At 36.9% G+C, this 25,147-nt stretch overlaps 3 protein-coding genes across 3 annotated transcripts in view; 2 read left to right on the top strand and 1 right to left on the bottom strand.

Moving 5' to 3' along the window:
- LOC139123475 (uncharacterized) overlaps positions 1-25,147 on the top strand; it is a 1,125,851-nt gene that overhangs the window by 563,904 nt on the left and 536,800 nt on the right. The window lies entirely within an intron of this gene.
- The window catches only part of LOC139123483 (filensin-like), a 333,102-nt gene that overhangs the window by 219,326 nt on the left and 88,629 nt on the right, over positions 1-25,147 (bottom strand). The gene's annotated exons all lie outside the window — the stretch shown is intronic.
- Positions 1-25,147, top strand: part of LOC139123455 (uncharacterized) — a 44,870-nt gene that overhangs the window by 15,743 nt on the left and 3,980 nt on the right. The window contains exon 4 of the mRNA XM_070689601.1: positions 11,974-12,287. Within this exon, the coding sequence (XP_070545702.1) occupies positions 11,974-12,287 (314 nt within the window). The remainder of the gene's footprint in view (positions 1-11,973; positions 12,288-25,147) is intronic.

Here is a 25,147-nt window from a genome sequence, read left to right as displayed (position 1 = left end):
TTGTTATAATGCTTATGACTCTCTCTGGAAAGACACTTGACTTTGTGTCAGGTAGCAAAGTTCAAATTTTCATGGCAGACCTTGAACCTGAAGGGAACCGTCAGGAGTGGCAAATCTGTTGTTGAACAGATTGCTCCACTGCATTTCATACTTGCAACTATTGATCGTTTACATCCTCTACAGAATTTACTTATACATGTTTTTGCTCCTTTCCAACCTAGCTCAGCCTTTTGGCCCATTTGGCTAATGATGAGCTAGTGATGAATGGCCTCGCTATAAATGCTTGCTGTAGATTTTTACTTGTATTGTTTTTTTTTGCATGGCTTTGCGAAACAGGTGGTTTTTAGCTCCCATAGCCATATGTATATATGGCAATGGAAGCTATTCTTATAGAGGCTAGGGAAATGTCTGTATGTATGTATGTCTGTATGTCTGTATGTCTGTACGTCTGTATGTCTGTATGTCTGTATGTCTGTATGTCTGTATGTCTGTCCGTCAACATCAAAAACTCCAAAACCGCTGTACATTTCATCTTGATATTTGGTGTGTACATGGATGATGGGCTGTAGATGAGATTTTGTTCAAATGAAGTTGTCATTGCCAAAAATATGCAAATTAAGTGAAAAAATGTAAAAACAGTCAAAATTGAAAAAACTCAATAACCACTGAGCAGATTACATGAAAAATTAGCATGTAAGTACTTTGGGCTGACATGAAATGATTGTGCACATCTTGGGTCAGTATCTTGGACTTGCTATTTTTCATGAATTTTTTGTAATTTTCTCCCATTTTTGGTCAAAAAATCTCCTGCTCTGAAACCACAAGTCCGATTGATTTGAAACTTGGTATGGAAGTGCATAGGAGTGACCTTTCCCAAATTTGGGCAAATCGTGGTGAAATTTGCATATTTTTAGTTTACACGTCCATAGACTCCCATGTATAAGGCAGATCTCCATAGACTCCCATGTATAAGGCCACGAAAAATAAAAATTTAGTTTCTCATCGTATTCATATTGCAAAAAGGATGCAGTGACACAATTTTAGTCCCCACAGATGAAGTCCAGTGAGCTTATAGATTGGGTCATGTCCGTCTGTTCGTCCATCCGTAAGTCCATCCGTTCACGCAGATATCTCGGATATTTTGACAAAATGTCATGTGACCTTGATGACCTTTGACCTCAAATATACATATTTGTCCATAACTCAGTAACCACAAGTGCTACACCCTTCATGTATGGTATGATGGGACAGCTTATGACGCCACATATTATACCTCATTAATTATGCACATATCTAATTTTGAGCGAGCCAATAGAGCTGGAGGTCTGATTTTTGGTATATACGGATAACTTAGCAAAACAATTTTTTTGACAAAATGTCACGTGACCTCGGTGACCTTTGACCTCAAATATACATATTTGTCCATAACTCAGTAACCCAAGTGCTACAGCCTTCATGTATGGTATGATGGGACACCTTATGACGCCACATATTGTACCTCATTAATTATGCGCATATCTAATTTTGAGCGAGCCAATAGAGCTAGAGGTCTGATTTTTGGTATATAGGGATAACTTAGCAAAACAATTTTTTTGACAAAATGTCACGTGACCTCGGTGACCTTTGACCTCAAATATACATATTTGTCCATAACTCAGTAACCACAAGTGCTACAGCCTTCATGTATGGTATGATGGGACACCTTATGACGCCACATATTATACCTCATTAATTATGCACATATCTAATTTGAGCGAGCCAATAGAGCTAGAGGTCTGATTTTGGTATATAGGGATAACTTAGCAATACAGTTTTTTTGACAAAATGTCACGTGACCTCGGTGACCTTGACCTCAAATATACATATTTGTCCATAACTCAGAACCACAAGTGCTACAGCCTTCATGTATGGTATGATGGGACACCTTATGACGCCACATATTGTACCTCATTAATTATGCGCATGTCTAATTTTGAGCGAGCCAATAGAGCTAGAGGTCTGATTTTTGGTATATAGGGATAACTTAGCAATACAATTTTTTTGACAAAATGTCACGTGACCTGGATGACCTTTGACCTCAAATATACATATTTGTCCATAACTCAGTAACCACAAGTGCTACAGCCTTCATGTATGGTATGATGGGACACCTTATGACGCCACATATTGTACCTCATTAATTATGCACATATCTAATTTTGAGCGAGCCAATAGAGCTAGAGGTCTGATTTTTGGTATATAGGGATAACTTAGCAATACAATTTTTTTGACAAAATGTTACGTGACCTGGATGACCTTTGACCTCAAATATACATATTTGTCCATAACTCAGTAACCACAAGTGCTACACCCTTCATGTATGGTATGATGGGACACCTTATGACGCCACATATTGTACCTCATTAATTATGCACATATCTAATTTTGAGCGAGCCAATAGAGCTAGAGGTCTGATTTTTGGTATGTAGGGATAACTTAGCAAAACAATTTTTTTGACAAAATGTCACGTGACCTCGGTGACCTTTGACCTCAAATATACATATTTGTCCATAACTCGGTAACCACAAGTGCTACACCCTTCATGTTTGGTATGATTGGACACCTTATGACGCCACATACTGTACCTTAATAATTATGCGCATATCTCATTCTGTGAGCGAGCCAATAGAGCTGGATGTCTGATTTTTGGTATATAGGGATAACTATAGGAGAGAAATTATTTGACCAAATGTCATGTGACCTCGATGACCTTTTACCTAAAATATATGTTTATGTCAATAAATAAGTAACCACAAGTGCTATGTCCTTTGTATTTAGTAGGATGGGAGACCTTATGACAACACACGCTTTACCTCATTAATTATGTACACATCTAATTCTGGGCAAGCGAATAGAGCTAGAGATCTGATTTTTTGGCATATAGGGATTAATTAGCAATATAATTTTTTTTTTCAAAATGTCATGTGACCTCGATGACCTTTGACCTTGATTATACATATATATGCATATTTCAGTAACCACAAGTTCTATACCCTCCAATTTTGATAGGATATTAGACCTTAAGATGTCACATCTTGTACCTCATTTATAATGCGCATATGTATTTCTTGGCTGGCCAATACTGCTAGAGGTCTGATCTTTTTTCCCGATTTAGAACCATAACTTAGACATGCCTCATGTGTTTCAAATTGGGAACAACGACATAGACCTATGTGCCCATAGATCTCAACATATACACTCCAGTGATACTTCTTAATGACCATATTTTCCTGCCCATCAAGACTAATACTCCTATTACAAGTGGGGACTATGTCATTGTAAATGACTTGTTGAGTTAATGGTTGTATCACAGTATTCGATATATCTAATTCTGTATTTTTTCCATTTTATATTCTGAATAATTACATTAAACATATTTCACTGTCTCCAGTACATTTCATTTAAGTATTTTCACTTCATGCACTTTATCCCTTTCACACATGTTCAAATATCTGACCAGAGAACAAACACTAAATAGTCCAGGATGGGAGCTACAGTGTCATTGACGCTATTTTTTAATATGGCATGGATTGCGGAACATGGTGGGTACATACAGTGAAAATGCATAGTAGTCCCTCTGTGGGCAGTGGTCCAAAGTTATACTTATTAGCATGGGAAGACAGCCCACTTTTCACGTCATCACATTCCTGAGCAGTTTGTTCTTGCCAGACCTCTTAACCTGAGGTTACTCATAGCTGGTGGCTGCGCCACTCATGGCACACTTTGTGTGCTGATCCAGCACAGATGCAGGATTGAGGTCTGGCATGCAGGACTATAGTTTTAACTGCAGCAGGGGTGAACAAATCCACTAGCCCGAGCTCACGGACTAGTGATTTTTACGACCGGACAAGTAATTTTTATGTCTACTAGCCCGCCGGGCTAGTAACTTAATCCTGCACTGATCAATTGCCGCTGGATGAAATTACCAGTCCGGGTCAGCTCCAAAATTGGAGACTCATTATGATAATGTATTCCGGCATTCAGCCAATCATCGACCAGATTACATCATTAATAAAGTACAGGTCACGCTGGGTCACAAATTACCCACCAAGTGTGATCGGCAGTTTTGGGCCGCTTATTAAGCCCCTGTCTTGTGAATTTCGACGAATTTCGACAGTCAACATAATCCACGTGTTCTGCAGAAGGTCATGTCCAACAAGGAGTCCGATTAGTGAACAAATATTCGAAATATTGACGATTCATTTCTACCCCAGTTTATCGATTTCGCTCAAGTACCGAGAATCATTTTGTGGATGTTCGTCATCTCTATTAGAAATACTGTTATAAAGGTTATTTGTGTAGGTACGCGTATAACATTTTGCAAGAAAGAAGAGCAATGTCAGAGCTTTAAAAACGATACCTGTTTTGTAGTTGTCAAACGCGCAGACTAAAATGGTACGCGATTTTGAAAATGTGTTGACAGAGTGGCCACACAACTGTTCCCCATACGGTAGAATTTGTATCGCTGCCATCTCCGATACAAATGGGGTATTCTGAACGATCTGTGTAGGTACACGATTTATATTTCGCAGGACTTCAAGCCAGAGTCTAGGAATCACAGCGATATATGGGGTTTGGTTGTCTTAGCCAGAATAAAACTGGTACGCGATTTTGAAATAGTGTTTTGACAGAGTGGCCACACAACTGATCGACATTATGACAGAATACGGCGGCGCGGGAGTTCGACACAGTATGGCGTAACGAAGGACGCATGTGGAGGTTGCAAGGAAATACAATTTTTACTGATGGCGCGCTGGCCGCTGATTGGCTAATGAGAGGGGGGAAATATTATGGTATAGCGTCTCCAATTTTGGAGCTGACCCGGACTGATTACGATTGCCATGACCCTTTGAAGCAAGATTGACCTTAAATCAGGTGACCGGGACTGACATGTGACTTCCTATGACATCATTCTTTTCTAGAGGGGTCCCAGCATTGCCTATATAATTGAGAAAGCACGTGGCGATCGAGTGACACTGATTGTTTACATATTACACAGTAAGGTCATCTGGGCTCTATTGAAATGGCTGGCGGCTTATTCAAGTATGGTTTTACGACTAGTAAAGTGTCTCAGGACACTGATAAGGCTGATCATGCCAGCGACGCTCAGTCTTTACGATGCGTTACCCCTGACACCGGTGAAGCAGCATGTAGTTCACAGCGGTACTGGAGATGGGCCCCTGGAAGCCAATTTGCCAGCAAAGTTGGAACAGTAATTGTATATTTCAAACCATTGGTATGCTTCCGTCTCATGCAATTTCATGAAATTCATAATATTATTGGCGGGCTAGTGGAAACCGAGGCTGGGCTAGTAGCATTTTTTGGCTACTAGCCCCTGGGCTCGTAGCCAAAAAATGATTGTTCACACCTGACTGCAGTGTAACAAGTGAGCTGATTGCATTTATTCCAAAACATTTTTCAATTACAATTAACCCTTTGAGCGCCAAAGTCAATTTCTGTCACCTTTATAAAATATACCTAAGTCAATTTTCGTCAGATTTTTGCCAAAATTTTGCTAAAAACTGTAGCCAATGAAATGTTGTGTTCCTTTGGTCCAAAATTATCAAGAAAATTACACAAAAGTCAATAAAAATTGGTGAAATGTTGCACTGAAATTTTGTTGGGAAAAAATACAGCACTCAACGGGTTAGGCAGAACTGCACCAAAAATTACAAACACTTGGACAAATCATGGAGTTTCAATAAGTTTTCTCCCTCAATAACCAACGTTTACAAATGTAGAAATAAAGCAGTCTTTATTGTAACTGATTGATAATTAAGGTGTTTCAAATATTTTTGAACATCCAGTATGAAGAATATTCCAAAACCAATGCTATCCCAACATGTACATTTCATTTATATTAAGTGGTTTTCAATGATAAAAATGATATGCAAATGTAAAACCAACCTGGCAGACACTTCTTTCTTCAGCACTCTTTGTTGATTTCTTTATACATGGTTATTTCATTTGAACTTGAAGAACACAATATTTGAGTTATATTGTATTCTATGACATTGTGAAAGTTGTTCAAAAATTACTTGTGTTTTAATAAATTTATCATCATGCTCAATAAACATTAATGTTGTACCGTGTTGTTATATTTCAAGAGAGCTTTGTCACACCCAGCTCTTGGGATTTCAAATTCACATAATCTTGGTTTTTAGCTCACATTTGGTATATGTATACATACCAAAAAGGGCTTTAATGGCAGGTCGGTGGTGTCTCTATATCTGTATGTATGCACTATCCTTTGTTGTAATTTTGGGACATTGACCGAATACACAGTCAAGTTGTGGGACACTTTTAGCAGGGTTTTACATCACTTTTTACTTTTGAGAGTCCCTGGGACCCCTGGTGTTAGAAAATGGGAGTCCTACATCAAAATATGGGGGTCCCAATTTATTTCACAAGAATATTTTAGTGTTTATCCATGCCATGGTCTTGACTGTGTTCAATTAGTATTAAAACAGGCAAATTGTTGCACATTTCTTAAAATAACTCTTGCATGAAAATTCTAGTTCATACTGAGGGCCCTCATTGATCAATTCAAAGAACACTATCCATGATTGAAATTATCTCATGACTTTAATGACAAGTTCACAACGTTGTGAAATTTGAAGAAGTATTCAAATTGGCAAATTGACAAGAAGGTAAGTAATTCCATATTCTGAAATGGCATTCACCTAGCAAGTCCAGTAGGTTTGAGTTCACACTCTGCCAGCAGCTCCTTCGGCAAATAACCTAGCAGTGTTCATGAAGTCAAAATCATCTATGATGGGGCCAACCAGTTTGATGAACATTAGTCTATTAAGCCTTTGAGGATTGAGTCTATTTCGTGCCCTCTGTTTGATGGCATTTTGTACTGAAAAGCCCCTTTCACATGGGGCAGAGGACACTGGTATGACAAGAGCAATTTTAGCAAGAATGGCAAAATCAGGATACTCCTCTGTAAAATCAGTTAGCAACAGCTTGATATACATATCAAAATTCAGTGCGTCCCTATGAGATCTTGTGAAGTGTTTGTAAAACAGAAAGTGTGCCCTAGCTCTATCAGCATCAATACCTGGTGTATTGTTATAATGATTCAACAGTTGATCAAGCTGGTTGACCCCATAGTCAGGTAGGTTGGCCACATTGTCAGGATATCTGTGTGGGTTGAGAATCACATCAAAACATTCCAGAATATTCATCTCATCATCTGGAAATCTGCTATCTAAATTATGCAGCAGTTTGTTGATATAATTTGCTCGTACACTACAGAACCTCTGTCTGAGTGGCTGATTGTCGGTGATTTGAATGTTTTTGTATGTGTTTTTCTGACCATTGCCAGGAACATCACCCAAATCATTAAAGACTTCTCTGACAGTGTGTGAATCATTAGTCATTGTATTCAATGTGTCCCTAGTAGACTGAACACTTTTTTTGATATGGGATAGGTTGACAGAATCTTTCTGAAATGTAAGGCTCAAAATTCCAATCACAGTAAGGACATCAATCAATAAGGCAGTGAATAGCAGAAACAATGAATTAGAGACAAATTTCAACAGCCCATCAGCCTTTCCCCCTTTTTTGTCACTCGCAAGTGCCAGGGCAATGGGCTCAAAACTGATGAAAATCATCTTGACAGCTGATTCAACCGACAACCAACGAACAGATGTAGCTCAGTAATTTGTTTTGCCTTCCCATTCAACAGAGTTTGAATTTCTCTAAGTTTGTCATATCTCACACTAGAGTCATTGAAGTATTATACAATGAATGGATTATATTATGATATTCTTTGCAATATTCAATATCTCTGCCTGCTTGAGAAGCAGCAAGATTCAATCGATGTGCAACACAATGCACTTGAACAAGGTTGGGATTTCTGGCTTTTAATTTTGCACCCAACCCGTTCAAACGACCGGTCATTACGGCCGCCCCGTCTGTTCCTAGTCCGTATATTTTGTCTACGGCCGCGTCACAGATTTCTTTGCTAATCAAAAATTCAATCAAGGCGTTTTCGACGCCTGCAGCAGTGGCATCTGTAATTTGCTGGTTACCGAGGAAAGAAACATTCGCCTCGCCATTCTGAATATATCGAAACATATATAGCAAGTTTCTTATGAACGGTAATGTCACAAGTCTCATCCAACATTATACCGATGAAGTCACTTGCATGTATACTATCAATCAGGGACTTCTCGATCACACGTTGAATACACTCTTCAAACTCCATAACTATCTGAGGACGTTTGTAATATTCGATGTCTAAGCCGTTCAGATTCTGTAGATGCATGATGTCAGTGAATACATCGCACGGAAGGTCACGTTTAGCGATCAGGTAAACAGTACGTAATTGTGCAGCGTACGCCTCGAGTTCGTTACTCTTACCCTGCAACTGCCGGTCCTCTGCAGATTTGCAAGCAGTAGTAAATTGCGACCTGACGCTTAGGATTTTAACACTTGTGAGATGACTTTTCGAGTCTTGATGACGAGAGAGAGTTGAATGTTGAAAATTCAGGTGCAGCCAACGAACAATGCACTTTTAAAAAGGTCCTTACTATGATAAGATATATTGTACATGACAAGTAATGTGAATTGACTAATTTTAAGTCTAGAGGTTAATGAATTAGCTGTTCATAATTTTCCCTCCCACAGAAAATTTTTCGACTTACCCTCCCACACTCAAACTTCATTTTTACCCACTCCCCACTTATTTTTGCCTGTTTCCCCTCCCCACTGTGAATTTTTGAAGCTCCCTCGCCCTGTAGCGAAAAAAAAACTTGCCAATTTCCCCTGCCCTGGAAACAATTCCCCTCAAAAGTTTTTCGCCAAGCCCTGTCCCCAGGAAAATCAACCAATATCCGCCCTGCCCTACAAAAACCCCTAAAATTTACTCTCCTACCACCTAAAAACATGTCCCCTGCCCTAGCAAAATTAAAATTTCCCCTGCCCTCAAAAATTGCTCCTGGAATAGCTTTTTCGGTGAATAGCTCCGTTGGCTGCACCTGAAAATTGGAACAACCTTCCGTGAACGGGCATGTGACATTCGCTTTCAAACATACATCGCATTCCATGACGTTTCGCTCTTCAGAATATCGAAGCCATTTAAACCTATCGAGCCAACTTCTGTTGAATGTTCGTAATTTTGCTGACTTGGCCGGGGGACTTGATGTACATGTATCAGTATCGCATGGCGTAGCTGCTGTTTCGGCCTCAACCAAACCCGCATCGTGCTGGTTGCTGCGGCCGCCGAAAAACTTTCGCAGATCGGCCTGTTTTGGGTGTTTGACACGACCTGCCATGATGCATAAACAATGTGTTAATCGACGCAAACAATTAAGAATCAGTTTACATTTTGAAAGTCACTTTTTACGGTAATTAAAATTGTTTCCGCGGGTACTTTTGGTCATCAAACAATGGAGGCCAATGCACTACGGAGCATTCCATTAAAGTATGGGGTCGGTAAGGTTTACTGGGATGTGTTTTACGTGTTCAGCAGCTTCCTGAGGTGTACACCAGCAAGAGATATTTCTGCGTCCCAAGGGACGCGTGGTTTAGTTTTTGAGGGGTCCTGCGTCCGGTTTTATGCGTAAAGGACGCAGAAATGCGCGTCATGTAAAACCCTGCTTTTAGGTTCTGTGACCAAAATCCCAGTCCCAAGATATTTATGGGCTTAAACAGCTCTCAAGGGGTCATTAGAGGTTATGGCGCAGTTTGAAGGCGGTCCTAAAATTTGGCATGTGTTCGAATCTGTGTTTTTGCAGTGGTGCGTCAACTTACACACTTTTAAATCCCAGGGAGTTGCTAAATGTCTACATCTAGTGGCCAAGAGTAGAAAGTAAGACCACAAAATGATACAATGTATCAATATGTGACTCATAAAGAGTAAACAAAGTGATAAGGCCATAGTACCAAGCAAAAGCGGTCAGAATTGACCCAAATGTAAACGAGTGCGGCATTTTATGAGTGCAGCTTTCGACTTTGCAACCGCAAGCAAGGCTTTTTATTTTGAATTTATATATTTTATTCAACTATACATGTGGCAACAACCGTTACAGATATGATTACACTTTACATTGTGTTTCTGACTAGTATGAAAATGTCGTGTATTTTCGAAAAATATTTCTGACTATTCATTTTACCGTTTCGTTATATATTGAAAACATGAACTACCGGTATACACATTTGAATCACAGTCAAAATGAATTCGCCAGAAAGACCACCAGTTTGGTACAGACATAGTCAAGATTAAATCATTAATTGTGCTGAAATTCCTTAGAAAGCTTTGAAATCAATCGATAAAAAAAATCAATTTGATTATGATTAATATTTGAAGTGTCAATTAATAGTGGAAGGAATAGTCATTAAATACAATACTGACTCTAGGGTAAGTCCCAGTGTTTTTAATGATTTAGTCTGGTAGTAGGTTAATCATGATACTCAAACTTTTTGGCTTTGATTTCTTTTGAATTCCATTTGACTGTGCTAAATTTTGAAGACTGTATTGATTTGTGCAATGTGTCTGTCTACTTGGTTATCAATTCGGCTGAAATTCGCTATATTTCTGGAGAGTTTCAAACAGAGGCTGCAATTCCGGCATGTTTCAAAAACATATCCAGCAAGTCGGGGACATTCCAAAAACAGGCATCAAGATTGGGGCATTCCAAAAACATAAATCCTGGGACATTCCAAAAACATACAGTAATACTGGGACATTCAGGAAAAGACATGCAATAAATCTGTGACATTCCAAAAACATGCACTAATTCAGCTGCAGGGACACTCCGCAGACATGTAGTAATTTTGGACATTTGAATATGGGTATTATACAAATGTTATTTTAAGGATCGCGGGCACACTCTACTCTGGTGAAAGACATGAATTTCTCTTTGTAAGCGTAATAAAATTACTGTGAAAATTTCCCTTGTGTGATATCCGCTGTCGCCAATTGCAGGCATGGAAAAATATGAAACAAGAAACTGATAATGCCATACTGCAAGCAAAATCAGACAGAATTAACCAAAATGTAACAAACTATTTTGCCACCGGTCGCCAGCCGGGCTCTCTTTCATTTTGAATTTTTAAATAATTTTACGAATGCGATGTGGCTTATATTCAACTTTACTTGTGGCATATGACACAAAATTCATAGTGATATTCACACACTACCAAAGTCTTCAAGCACATATTTGTCTGCAAATCACTTTTTTGAAATTGTTGCCAGTTATTACTGAGCCTGCTGAGTGTACGTGGTTCATCTCTTTTGGTTGGATAAAGGTCATGACCTCCGACGCAATCTATGAACGTGTCTAAGTAAAAAAAAAACTTATCGAATTATAAACGCGATAATTTCAGTGCCGCACGGGTAAAGCAACTTCAAGAGCCTGCCAATACGTATATTCAATTCAATATTCTGAAAATAACTACTTTGTATTTTACTTCAGTTCAAACACATTGTCTATTTGTCTCTTGGCAGAAATTTACCAATTGCCAGGAATCTTTCATTCTAGCCATATTAGTATGCCAAGAGCATCTGGCTTCAGTGCAACCAAAGCAAAGCCAAACATTCTCATCACACTCAAGTATGGACTGTGCCTGGCTTTGGCTTTGCTGCACACTGATGACACAACGAAAGCATTGCTGGACACTCACCATATACAAGTGTGGCAAGAGTGTCTTTTGTGTGTGTTTGTGTGTGTGTGTGCGTATATATATACTGGTATATATATATGTACATTTAGCTCCTGGGCGATCACCCAGTTTTCAAAGTTGGCATGGGGGTCACCATGTTTTTTTTGAATGGGAGTTTGGGGAGTCACTTTTTGATATCCACAAAAAAGAATCCAATGACAAACACACGACCCGCCCAAGCCAAAGAAACTGATTAGTCCCTAAGGTTTGTTGATTGTGACATACCGGTACATGATACCATGCATGATAATTAATTTTCAGAAAGAACACGCCAGCACCATGACGCAGTATTACCAGCTCTACAGTTTGCATGTGCCAATATCAGGGGAAATGTGTCAGCTGTAAGACAGATGTCGAGTCATACAGCATCAGCTCCAGATGTTTGTGAAAATATGCCATGTACCAGTAAAAGAGGATCTGTATCAACTGGAGGACACAGCAGTGCAGCATCAAATCCAGAATGTGTTGGTGAAAATGTGCATTTATCAACTTCAAGACAGAGCTGTGGACAGAGCTTTACTGTAACAGATCCAGAATACGTTGGTGAAAGCATGACAAGAGAAAGCTCGTCAAGTGTGAGTAATAACCTTTTTATGATACTTAATAGCTAATGGTTATGCTGTATTAAAGGTCTGGTGAAATGGTCCCGTTCGTGTGACTGAATATCTTCCAGGAGGTCAATACTATTACACTCGCAACAGAATTGCATCCTAAAAGTACGCGCAAGTGTTGATTGTTTTGATATTTCTATGCGCGGCTTTCATGGGGTCATTTTGCGACACTCAGGTCACGCCCTCAGCGGGACGTCAAGGTTGGCCGTCTAGTCCAGTCAAAATAGGGTTAGACCCACCACAAATTGCAACAGAATTTTTTTCTCCAGAATGCATTTCAGAGAGGTACCCAGAACAATATATTAAAGTTTACTCGAATCCACCTTGGGGAAATATGCCTAATTTGCATAAATCAAATATGGCGGCCAACCATCCAACAAAATAACATAATTGGTCATATATCAAATGTTAAACAAACTGTTTCAGGGATTTCAAAGTCTTACACTAGTAATTTGGCTTGGGGAATCATTTTGGAGGTATAATGTTTTATATAGGCACTTCATTAATTTGCATAATTCCAATATGGCGGCCAAAATTCCTACAAAAGACATTTTCGGTCATATACCACATATTAAACAAGCTATTTCAGTGATTTTAAAGTTTTAATATTTTTCTTGGGTATGAAGAAACACTTTTAGTGGTTCGATTTTTACAAAAGCCCTTTGATAATTTGCATAAATTAAATATGGCTGCCATATTAATGCCCATTGCTTAATAGCTTCTAATATAAATGAGGGTTTGGTATAGTTTTTAGCACTGGGAATCTATCAAGAAGAAAGTGTTAAGTCCCTGTACATTTATTTTTAAAATTTTGAATTTTCTATATATGACGACTGTTTATGATTGTTAGTCTTCTGAATAATATATTCTCTTTCTGAATATAACATTGGATTCATCTGTGTACGGCATTTTTGTTATTTGTATGGGTGTTTAACACTGTACAGTGTCAAAACATGTAATCTGTAATGTTTACTGTTGAAAAAAGACGTGTTCAAAATCTTCAGTTTTTAATTTAGACTGAATCCTCTTCTTATGGATGGGTGCATCTTTATAAGATCCCCCAAGATGATAGGCAAGAAGTCATAACACATATCAGCAAAATACAATAAACACATCAAAGCTAAAAAAAAAAACCAGAAAAATGATATGACCAAAATAAAAAATGCTATAATACACACAAATTAAAACTTAGATCTATTGCAAACAATATCAGATTCATAAAAACTTTATGGACACACAAACTCACAAAAACTGAAATCTGCATGCTTTAGCAAAGGCTTACAATTAATTCAAACACAGAATCTAACTATTACACAATACAAACAAGTACATCATGAGTCATTTTTCCAAGTGTCATTTTTCCAGATGTACATGTTGTATCGTGTAACAGTTGGATTCTGTTGGGCTGATGAGTTGTTTGAATTAATTTTAAGCCTTTGCTAAGCATGCAGTTTTCAATTTTTGTGAGTTTGTGTGTCCATAAAGTTTTTAAGAGTCTGACATAATTTGTCTGTATTGTGGCATTTGTTATTTTTGGTCACATTATTTTTTTGTTTCTGTATTTTTATTATCTTTGTTGTGTTTATTGTATTTTTGCTGTTATATGTGATGACTTCTTGCCTATCATCTAGGGGGATGTACCAAAGTCTAAGATGCACTCGTCAATAAGAAGGGGGTTCAGTCTAAATAAAAAAACTAAAGATTTTGTACGTGACTTTTTTGTAAAACAGTAAACATTAAAGATTACATGTTTTGACACTGTACATTATAAACACATATAAACACGATTGGAACTACTTTGGGATAATTGGATGGCGAAGTAATGACAATTCTATCTGCAAATGTAATATCACCTGCTTTTCTTTTTACGTTACACACTGGGTTTTTTTATGAGTAATTTGCAATATTGCAACATTCAGCTATACGGCACCTACCATTTTTTTGAAATGTGAAAAATATGAAATCCAATTATCCCAAATTAGTTCCTGTCGTCGTTATAAAAAACATAAATAATGCCGTACACAGATATGAATCCAATGTTATGTTCAGAAAGAGATTATTAGACAACTAACAACCATTAACGGTTGTCATACATAGAAAAATAACAAAATAATTAAAATTGCATGACTTTCTTACATCTCAATAGTAAACGCACATAAACATCTACGTATTTTAATCCGTTCGGAAGTCATATGTAAGTCTACCAACTTCGCTTTAACACTCTTTTCAAAATACAATATATTTAAGAGTATTTTATCAAGTATCACAGACACCTATTAAAATAAACTTTTATTCTTAAATGGATCGTTATTGTAAGTACATTTTCCACATTAAAAAAAAAAGTTCAAGGACTTGAGGTGGAGCTAAACATTGCCAATACATTTTTTGTCAAAGGAATATTTCCTATCTAAGATGACAAGGAAACCCATAGAAACTATTTTGTGAAGTGTAATATTTCACTTGAAACAAGAGTATATGTAGGAAAAACTGCAATTTTATTTTTCATTATCTATCCTCATTCTAAAATGGCATGGGCTGACGAATGACAATCCAAAAAGTGCTTAAAAGCATGATAAGCAAAATAAACATGCCTCTTATTCAAAATGTAGGAATTTTATTGCAAAACAAAATATTTATTTTGTTATATAGCATTTAAAGAACATAATTTGAAAATTTCAGAAAATTTGACCCAGCCAGACTTGAGTTAAATTCTTTGGAAATCTTGAAATTGGGATAAAATGGAAGCAGGAAATTGGGTGATTTGCATACATTTGCATAAATTAACACTTCTATATCATGCAACTTACGACTGCTTGCCAAGCTAAAAAGTGAACCTAACCAATTTTTAATCTTGAGTTAACAAATTAATCACAATTGGATGAATATTTGCAAAAAAAATTATTTTGAGCAAAATACGCTGTGTTGGGTCCAGTGCCCTCTTAACAGTTTCTTCCTTATATTCCTAGTGCTAAAAGCTCTACCAGAACCTTATTTATATTGGAAGGTATTTGGATACTAATTTGGCAGCCATATTTATTTTATGAAAATTATCAAAGTGTCTTTCAAAAACATAGAACAGCAAAAGGTGTTTATTCATGCTCAAGAAATATATTTTAACTTCAAAATGACTGAAATGGATTGTTTAATACATGATATATGACAGAAAATGTCTTTTGTAGGTATATTGGCCGCCCTATTGGATTTATGCAAATTAACGAAGTGCCAACACAAATCATTGCACCTCAAAAATCATTTGTCCATACAAAGGAAATATACTTTTAACTTTGAAATCACAGAAATAGCTTGTTTAACCCTTTGACTGCTGTAATTTCTACACAAAAATTTTAATGCTATATTTTACCAATTCCAGTGATTTTTTTATGTACGTTTTTTCATAATTATCGACCAAAGTGATATCATATTTCATTAGCAACAGGTTTTTATCAAAATTTCGGCAAAAAGCAGAAAAAATGACCGTGGAACATTTATAAGTTGATAAAAAAAATACTTTGGCGCTCAAAGGGTTAATACGTGGTATATGAAAGAAATGACTTTTGTAAGTATATTGGCCATCATATTGGATTTATGCATATTAACGAAATACCTATGCAAATCATTGCCATGCCAAAGAAATATACTTTTAACTTTCAAAACAAAGAAATAGCTTGTTTAACCCTTTGACTGCTGTAATTTTTACACCAAAATTTAATACAATATTTTACCAATTTCTGTGAAGTTTTCTGTACTTTTTCATAATTTGGACAAAATGGATACATTTTTCAACAGCTACAAATTTTTGTCAAAATTTTGGCAAATAGCACAAAAATTGACTGTGGTTCATTAAAAATAGACTTTGGCGCTCAAATGGTTAATGAGTGGTATGTGACAGAAAATGTCTTTTGTAGCTATGTTGGCCACCATATTGGATTTATGCAAATTAACGAAGTACCTATGCAAATCATAGCATCTCGAAAATCGTTTGCCCATGCCAAAAAATATACTTTTAAGTTAAAATCACTTAAATAGCTGGTTTAATACGTTGTATATGACCGAAAATATCTTTTGTAACAATGTTGGCCGCCTTATTGATATTATGCAAATTAATGAAGTACCTTTATGAAACATTATACCTCCAAAATAATTCCCTGAGCCAAATAACTAGCATCCGATTTTGAAATCACTGAAATAACTTGTTTAACATGTGATATATGGCCAATTATGTTATTTTGTTGGATGGTTGGCCGCCATATTTGATTTATGCAAATTAGGCATGTTTCCCCATGGTGGATTCGAGTAAACTTTTAATATGTTTTTCAGGGTAGCTCTCTATAATGCATTCTGGAGAAAAAAATTCTGTTGCAATTTGTGGTGGGTTAGGTGCCAAAATCTCATAGATTGACTGGACTAGTCTGTGACGTCACAGGTGTGTTCATTTACATTGAATAGCGGTCCAACACCGCCTTATCTCTGCCCGGTATCCGCTAACAAAACAGGCTGAGCCAGTGTTTGCGCTGCCAGTTCGCCACGTTCGCCAATCCGAATCGAAATCCCAAGTGGCGAAAAAAAATCGATCCTAATTCGCCACAGTGGCGAAACTGATTTTTGTTTTAAAAAATATGGTAAAATAAAGGAAAAACGTGGGTTTTTTAGTCTTTTGTTTAATCTGCGCTTCTCTCTTGGCGATTCGCAAAAACTGTGTCTACTTCCGTATTATTGCGTTCTTTCCGTCGTACGTATTTGCAATCGAGCCAAGTCTCGCGAGAGATTTGACGTCATTTAGTCTAGTGTACAGCATGCATAAATGGCTCTCGCGAGAATTGAAACTAAGACACACGCTATCGAGCCCTTGCGATAAATTTGACGTCATTTTACCCAGTGTACAGCGGGCATAGGAACGCTCGCTCGCGAGAATTTAAACTTTTGCTATACATAGCAGACATACGCATTTTAATCGAGGCAACAAGGTTCGGTGTTATACCCGGTAGTTGATTTACATTGCGGTCTAGATGTTCTGTGTTGTGCATTTTAATCACGGTCTTAAACATTCCATGTTGTGGTCGATTTGCATCGCGGTCCTCGTGGTCCGGTATTCCCCGTTGTTCTTCAATTTAATTGCCGTCCCAACGACGCGTTCCGTGTTGCTGTCGATTTGTATCATGGAGGACTCTACCTCCATGATTTGTATCGCGATCTTTACGTTCCGTGTTGTTGTTCGTTTTAATGGTAGTCTCAACGTTCAGTGTTGCTGTTCATGCAGCTGATTTGCATCGTGGTCCCGGCCAACGTTCCGTGTTGTAGTTGTAGTGCATTTTAATCACGGTCCCATTTACGTTTTTTACTGTCGATTTGCATTGCGGTCCCGACGTTCCGTGTTGTAGACTTGTGCATTTTAATGGCAGTCACAACGTTCATTGTTGTGTTCATGCAGTTGACTTGCATTGCGGTCCCAACCTCCTACTACCTCCATGCTTCTGTGTAGCGAGTAGCGAGGCAGGCTCAGCCAAGGGACCGTGGCCGATCGTACGAACCAGCCGAGACAAGCACATTATGGTTCAAACACTCAACACTTGACAGGAACTTGAAAAGTTTACAGTTGAGCCGTTCATGTTCTTGCCGCTGTCACAGCCACCAAAAGAACAACGTCTTTCCATAGTGAAGGAGGACACTGTCCTGACCATGTAAGCGGAAACCCTAGAAGTTACCCCCCGTGGGGAGCTTACGGAGGTGTGAAATACTTTACTTCCCGTTATTGAGATACGGCGTCGGGCAAACTTCGGAAAGCCGAAAAAAGTCGACTGGAGAGGCTCGGGGGACACGCCCACATTGCATTTTTCTTTTGCCATATTTCATAATCACGCGCGCTAAACGAAAAAAGAAATGAATGTAACTGTTTTACAGACCATTAACTGTATTTCTGTGATTTTGCAACATGGGCATTTCACCAGACCTTTAAAGCAACAGTAGCTGTATTTGTGACCATGTTCTTCGCCCAAGCTGGTCAACAGAAACCAAGCCAGATTGTACTGAATGTCCGTTGATGGGGATCAAATTCTTCCCATATGTATTATATCAAATACTAGTACATTGCACTTCATTTGTCAATGTATTGAATTTATGTGTATGCAGAAATTCATTTTGACAAATTCTTTTAGCACAAGGAATTGAAACAGTCACATTGTGCACTGAGGTTGGTGACTCTCCATGATTCTATAGGATCATTGATATTAATAGGTTGTGTGATGTGTGACATGAAATATTGAAAATCTCTCAAAAGTTACTGTGGTGGCATTAAAGGCAATTTTACTCCTGGACCAACATTTTTGCCTTAAAAAATTTTAAAATGTATGTCACAACATTGTAATGTACATTTTCAGTAAAGAAATATCATGCAATGATATCATATTAAGATGTGAAAGTAAACAGCTTACATTCTTTGCACTTCAAGTTCCTGAATATCATGACAGTCATTTCATGTATTAATCATAACAAATGTTTAAAAATGAAAACCATCGGTACAGGAATTTCTTTTATGACAATGATGGTGATGATGATGGTAATTGTGTAAATAATAAAGGGTATCTTCATTTAATACACGTTGCTCCGTAAAAGAACTTTATAAACCAGACACCTCTGTAACCAATCACTGTCATTGAACGATCTAAGGCACACAGTGATTGAATAAGGGTTATTTTCTGTGTTGTTCAGGTTCTTCTCTACTCCTCTGTATTTTCTAGCTCTGTTGTCAGTGATGAGGAACTTATCAAATAGACTAATTTTCTGTCATTGTTGTCCATCCATCCGTAAACAATTGCCTTCTCTTCTGAAACCACTTGTCTGATTGCTTTGAAATTTGATATGCAGTTCACTTGGGGTGACTTCACTCAAGTTTATTCAAATCATGGTGAAATTTGCATATTTGTATTTTTCGGGCATCTTTTACCGTTTTTGGTAAAAAATAGTGTTCTTTGAAACTGCATGTCTGATTGCTTTGAAATTTGATATGCAGTTTACTTAGAGTAACTTTAGTGAGTTTTGTTCAAATCGCGGTGAAATTTGCATATTTGTATTTTGAAGACAATTTTTGTCATTTTTGGTCAAAAAATCTTAAAAATCTTCTCCAAAACTACAGGTCAGATAGCTTTGATATTTGGTACATAGGTCCCTAAGGAAGATCTTTTTAAGATTTGTGCAAGTTGTGCAGAAATATATAAATTTGTATTTTTAAGGCCACTTTTGGTCAAAAAATTTGTTTCTCAAAAAGTTTTAGTTTGATAGCTTTGATATTTGGTATGCAGGTTTCTACAGATAAACTAAATGTGATATATTGAAATTATGATCAAATCTGCAATTTTGTATTTTAAGGGCAATTTTTGATATTTTGGTCAAAAAATTTGTTTCTCAAAAACCTCCTCATCTGATAGCATTGGTTGATATGTCCTTAGAGATGAGATTAATATCCAAATTATGATTAAATCTTAAATTGTGTATTTTTGCAGCTATTTTAACCATTTTTTGTCATGCTATCCTGAAATGAGCTATCAAAGATTTCCACCTTCTTTGTCAACACTTGTCACAAATAGTTATTCTCTACATAACGCAGTGGGGCTCTGTGGCCGTTAGGTCCCTTTCAGTGTGCCCTCTAACAGAAGAGATTTCTGAAAACGTTTGAGTCAATAGAAAAATTTGTGAAATTTTCTTATGTCACAAAGTATAATTTCCTATTCAACTGAAAATATTCCTGCGTCACAGAGAATATTCATGAGTCATGGCGCGCCCCATAGGCTTAGAGGGCACACTGGTCCCTTTTATAAAACTACCCCTCAGAAAACTTAAAGTGCACTTTTCATAAAACTTCCCTGCTAAAAACTAAAAAAAAAATTTATTTTGTAAAACTGCCCCTCAGAATAAAAAACTATGTGCACCTTTTATAAAAGGACTTATCAAAAAACTAAGTCAGAGAATCAGATCGTGGACTAACATGTTTCAAACGTGCAGTATGTATACACAGCACCAACAGATATGTCCTTTGTGAGAGATTTCCAAAGTGTCTAGATTATAAACTAAAACTGTCATGCATTGTCCGAATGCTGCAAAAATTAAATTGTTTGTCATTCTTGAAATGCACGATATTGTGCCATCATGAAATTAGGCGAAGTAATAAGTATGATTTAAAGTAGTAGTTATGAAGGCAGCTTTCAATAATTAAATCAAATAATCATGCTTTTAAATATCATGATATGGTAAATTCACAGAATTCTAGAACTGCTTCTCTATACAATCAGAATGCTGTTGATATGGTAGATGCACAAAACTGAACTGCTGCATAGGCTTAGAGAAGAAAGAAATGCAATTTTTTCAAATAAAGTTCTGGCTGTTTTGTTTTGTAAAGTTCCCCAAATTATATCTGTCATAGTTTGAGCAAGAACAAAGCACAGCGTTGCCTCTCTGAGTAAATATGATGACGATGACACCAAGATGTACCTTTAAGTTTGATGCAAGGACTTGTGGTTATTATTTTTCCTGAATTATTTCTTGCATGTTTTATCTTGTTTAATTCATCTTTTATTAGCTCCGCTGTCAGCGACGCGGAGCTTATCAAATAGGTTGATTTTCCATCGTTGTCCAACATCGTCCGTCGTCGTCCGTCGTCATCGTCCGTCGTCGTCCGTCAACAATTGCCTTCTCTTCTAAAACCGCAAGTCCGATTGCTTTGAAATTTTGTTTGCAGTTCACTTGGGGTGACCTCACTTAAGTTTCTTCAAATTGTGGTGAAATTTGCATATTTGTATTTTTGGGGCATTTTTTGGTGTTTTTGGTAAAAAAATCTTCTTCTCTGAAACCACTTGTCCGATTGCTTTGAAATTTGATATGCAGTTGATTTAGGGTGACTTCAGTCAGATTTGTTCAAATCGTGGTTGAATTTGCATATTTGTATTTTTTAGGCAATTTTTGTCATTTTTGGTAAAAAGATCTTTAAAATATCTTCTTCTTCAAAACTACCAGTCAGATAGCTTTGATATTTGGTACATTTGTCCCTAGGGATGAACTTTTTCAGATTTGTTCAAATTGTGGAGAAATATGCAAATTTGCATTTTTAAGGCAATTTTTGCCATTTTTAGTCAAAAAATGTATTCCTCAAAAAGTACTGGTCTGATAGTTTTGAAATTTGGTATACAGGTTTCTACAGATGAACTAAGTAATATATATTGAATCTCAGATGAAATCTGTAATTTCATAATTTTGGGGCAATTTTTGCCATTTTTGGTCAAAAAATGTGTATTTCCAAACCTTGTCATCTGATAGCATTGCAATTTGGTATACAGGTTCCTACAGATCACCTTAATGATATTTATTGAAATTATGATGAAATCTGCAATTTTGTAATTTTGGGGCAATTTTTGCCATTTTTGGTCAAAAAATGTGTATTTCCAAATATACTCATCTGATAGCTTTAAAATTTGGTACACAGGTTTCTATAGATGAACTTAAAAGTATTTATTGAAATAATGATGGTATCTGCAATTTTGAATTTTTGGGGCAATTTTTTCCATTTTTGGTCAAAAAATGTGTTTCTCAAAAAGTACTGGTCTAACAGCTTTGAAATATGGTATACAGGTTTCTATAGATGAACCAAATTTAATCTTTTGAAATTATGATGAAATCTGCAATTTTTGTTTTTGGGGGCAATTGTTGCCATTTTTGGTCAAAAAATTTTACTCTCAAAAAACTACTCATCAGATAGCTTTGGTTGACATGTTCTTAGGGATGATCTGATGTGATATATTCAAAGTATGATGAAATCTTCAATTGTGTATTTTTGCAGCTATTTTAGCCACTTTTTTCTGGCCACTGCATTGAGCTATCCACCTTCTTCATCAACATGTATCAAAATAGTTATTCTCTACATAAACACAGCGGAGCTATATCGGCCGCTAGGTCGCTTGTATTTTCTTGCAAAGATCAGACAAATGCATTTTAGGTGAGCATGATGAGAAAAATCAAAATGACTTTTCTTTGTGTAGACTACCTGTCATTGGACATGCAAGCAGACAGGTGTTCGCTTTTTGGAGTGATCTTTGGCTCTCTCATTATTTTTGGAATGCCCATGTTTAAATTTTTAGTGACTTATTTAATTGTGCATTAGGTGTTTAACATTGACAAATACAGGATCTTGTGTCTGCAGATGCTTTTTTTCACATTTTCAGAACAGTCTGATGGTTACCAAAGTGTGAAATTTGATGACAGTACAATTTGTGGAGGTATTTTATACTCAAATCTGCAAAATAGCTCATTAGTTAATATGAAAAATATTCAAAGGAAATATCAATGATGTATTTTTCACACTGCATGCATTTCGTTCATGCACTTTTTCACTATAACCTGATCCAGAAACGATATCAACATTTACATGTGGTAATGCCAGAGAAGGTTTGTAGATGTCATTTTATAAGTTAGTATTCATGATATTGTAGGTCAGAAAATACATGTTTGTACTGGCATCTTTGCTTCTTGAATTGGTGCAGCAGGTACTTAGTTGGAATCTTAACAAATCAAATAAATTTCTGTCACCAATAATTACTTACCTGCTTGAACTTGTATTTAAGAGATTTGTCCCACTTGTCCCTTGACCACAGAAAATGAATTTGCATATTCCACTTTAACCTCGACGACACCCTTATGAATCTCATCACCACTGTACCTGTTTTTTCTTTGCGGAGTAGGGGAAACAGCCTCTCATCACATCCCCACTTGGTTGTAGCTTAGGTTGTTACCTCCTGTTGAGACTCACTATGTAGATACATGTAGATAAGTGTACCTTTCCTTATTGTTCATTACTTTGGATTTTTTAGCAACCCTTGGTTAGCTCACTATTATTTTTCTTACATTTTTTCCACTGCTTTCCAGTGGCAGCTGTATTCCTGCCGCTTGGTTTTTTCCTACTGATGTTGTTGGTCTGGCCTATCTTTCTTGCCTTCTTCAACTATTTACTGATTATATTTTTTTATTTTGTTCAGTGTTGTTGAAATTTTTTCTCATTGTTCTTGTTGTTTAGTTTTGCTATTAAGAGTGCTAGTAATAAATGCGTGTATCAAACGTGGGTCATTTGCACTGTCTGCTGGAAAGTGCAATTAGTAATCTGCTATGTATGATACACTGTGAGTAGCAGTAAAGACATTGACCATTGTGTTACGTACAGTATTGTGTTAAACCTATAAGGACAGACACACCCTATATGACTCTCCAACTCTCAAAGAAAAGCTTTATAACTTCCAAGTTCATGTAGATACTGCTTCCAGAAGTTCAGTGTTAGTCACATACGGTAATGCTGCCTAGTGATATACATATCCACCAGTTGTTTTGACCCCTGTATAAAAATACATTCAGCATAATATTTCATTGTAGGAGAAGGAATGCACATTAGCTGCTCATAATATTTACATTGGAAGATAAGAGAGGAAAATGTAAAATATGCAGTTGTGTAATGTGCAATCACCATATTGTATCATTATAGTTTCAGCTATTTTTCTTTACTTGCATTACAAATTGTGGTCAGTAACTTCATAAATAACTGAATTTGTCTTTCGGATGCTGAAACATTATACATTGTGTTTCAATTCCCTTTGGTCAAAACATAAAGAGCCAACATTGTGACTTTTTAACATGGAAAAATTTAAGAACTTCACCGATTTGTCTTGACTTACTCGTTGTCAAGAACTTGAAACAAACAAATACGATTTTGTGTCACATTGGAAATTCATGGACAGTAGTATTAGTTTACATGTGTATGTTCTTTCCAAGTATCAATAGGGATCAAAAGTAAAGTGATTAGGCTTTCAAACACATTAACATTACATGTTTGTCTTTTGCCCCTCCATGTCAGTATTGTGAAAAGCTGACATAAGTTGAAATGCCAATATTTAAAGGGTGAGTCCTGCCACATTTTGAGAGTTTTTCGTTTGACTTGGGGCATATACTATAGTTCTGGTTGTCAATGAAATTGGTATTAATAAAACAAACATTTACACACAAACTGAAGCTTTTTGAGCGGTTTTTAGACGGTTGTATTATGTTATTTCGACGAAAACACGGGAAAAGTTGCACTTTTCGATTTCCATCATGGCGACATTTTCCGGAAATTGCCGAGCTCGCCCCGTTTTGGCGTAAGTAGCTGTGACGTCACTAATAGAATGGGTGATGGTGACTTCGTGCATTGACTATGGAGATAGTGATAATTTCATGAGTGAAAGCAGTGCAACTGAGAATATCATCGTCACAGAAGATATGACAAAGCTGTTCAGAATTTACAGGCCTGCAAATTTAACAGTCGGAACCTTAACCTAAACGAGAACAAGAGCGGAACTCTTGTTGACCGTCGCGTCAGTGACAAGCCCACCGTGACCACAGTCAAACACACCAGTGCACTACCGTACACACAACCGCAAGCTAACAAAATATAAATATAAGTCTGGAGTTGCCATCCCACCTTATTATTACTTCTCAACACAAAGTGCCTCGTTCAAAATCTGTATATAAAAATTTGAATTACACCATGACGCTTGTAGATAAATGTAGTAGAGATCAAGTTGAAAATTGTCCACCGTTCATAACACACATCTTTCCTATCATTCAACAGCTGGAAGTGGAACAGGCTGAGGGTCACGTTAGCATAAACACCAAAGGTAGTATTCTCGCCGCAAAATCTTCAGTTTGGCGTTATAAAACCTCACATGAACATTGGCACTTTTAAAAATATGTGACCGTAAAGACATGTCTAGCCAAATTCTCGGGAAGAGATACATTAAAATTGACATGATGTAAATATC

This window comes from Ptychodera flava (genome assembly GCF_041260155.1).
Source record: "Ptychodera flava strain L36383 chromosome 23 unlocalized genomic scaffold, AS_Pfla_20210202 Scaffold_23__1_contigs__length_28996876_pilon, whole genome shotgun sequence".
Taxonomy (NCBI): Eukaryota; Metazoa; Hemichordata; class Enteropneusta; family Ptychoderidae; genus Ptychodera; species Ptychodera flava.
The sequence above is the reverse complement of the archived record's forward strand: the minus strand, read 5'-3'. Positions and strand labels throughout refer to the sequence as shown.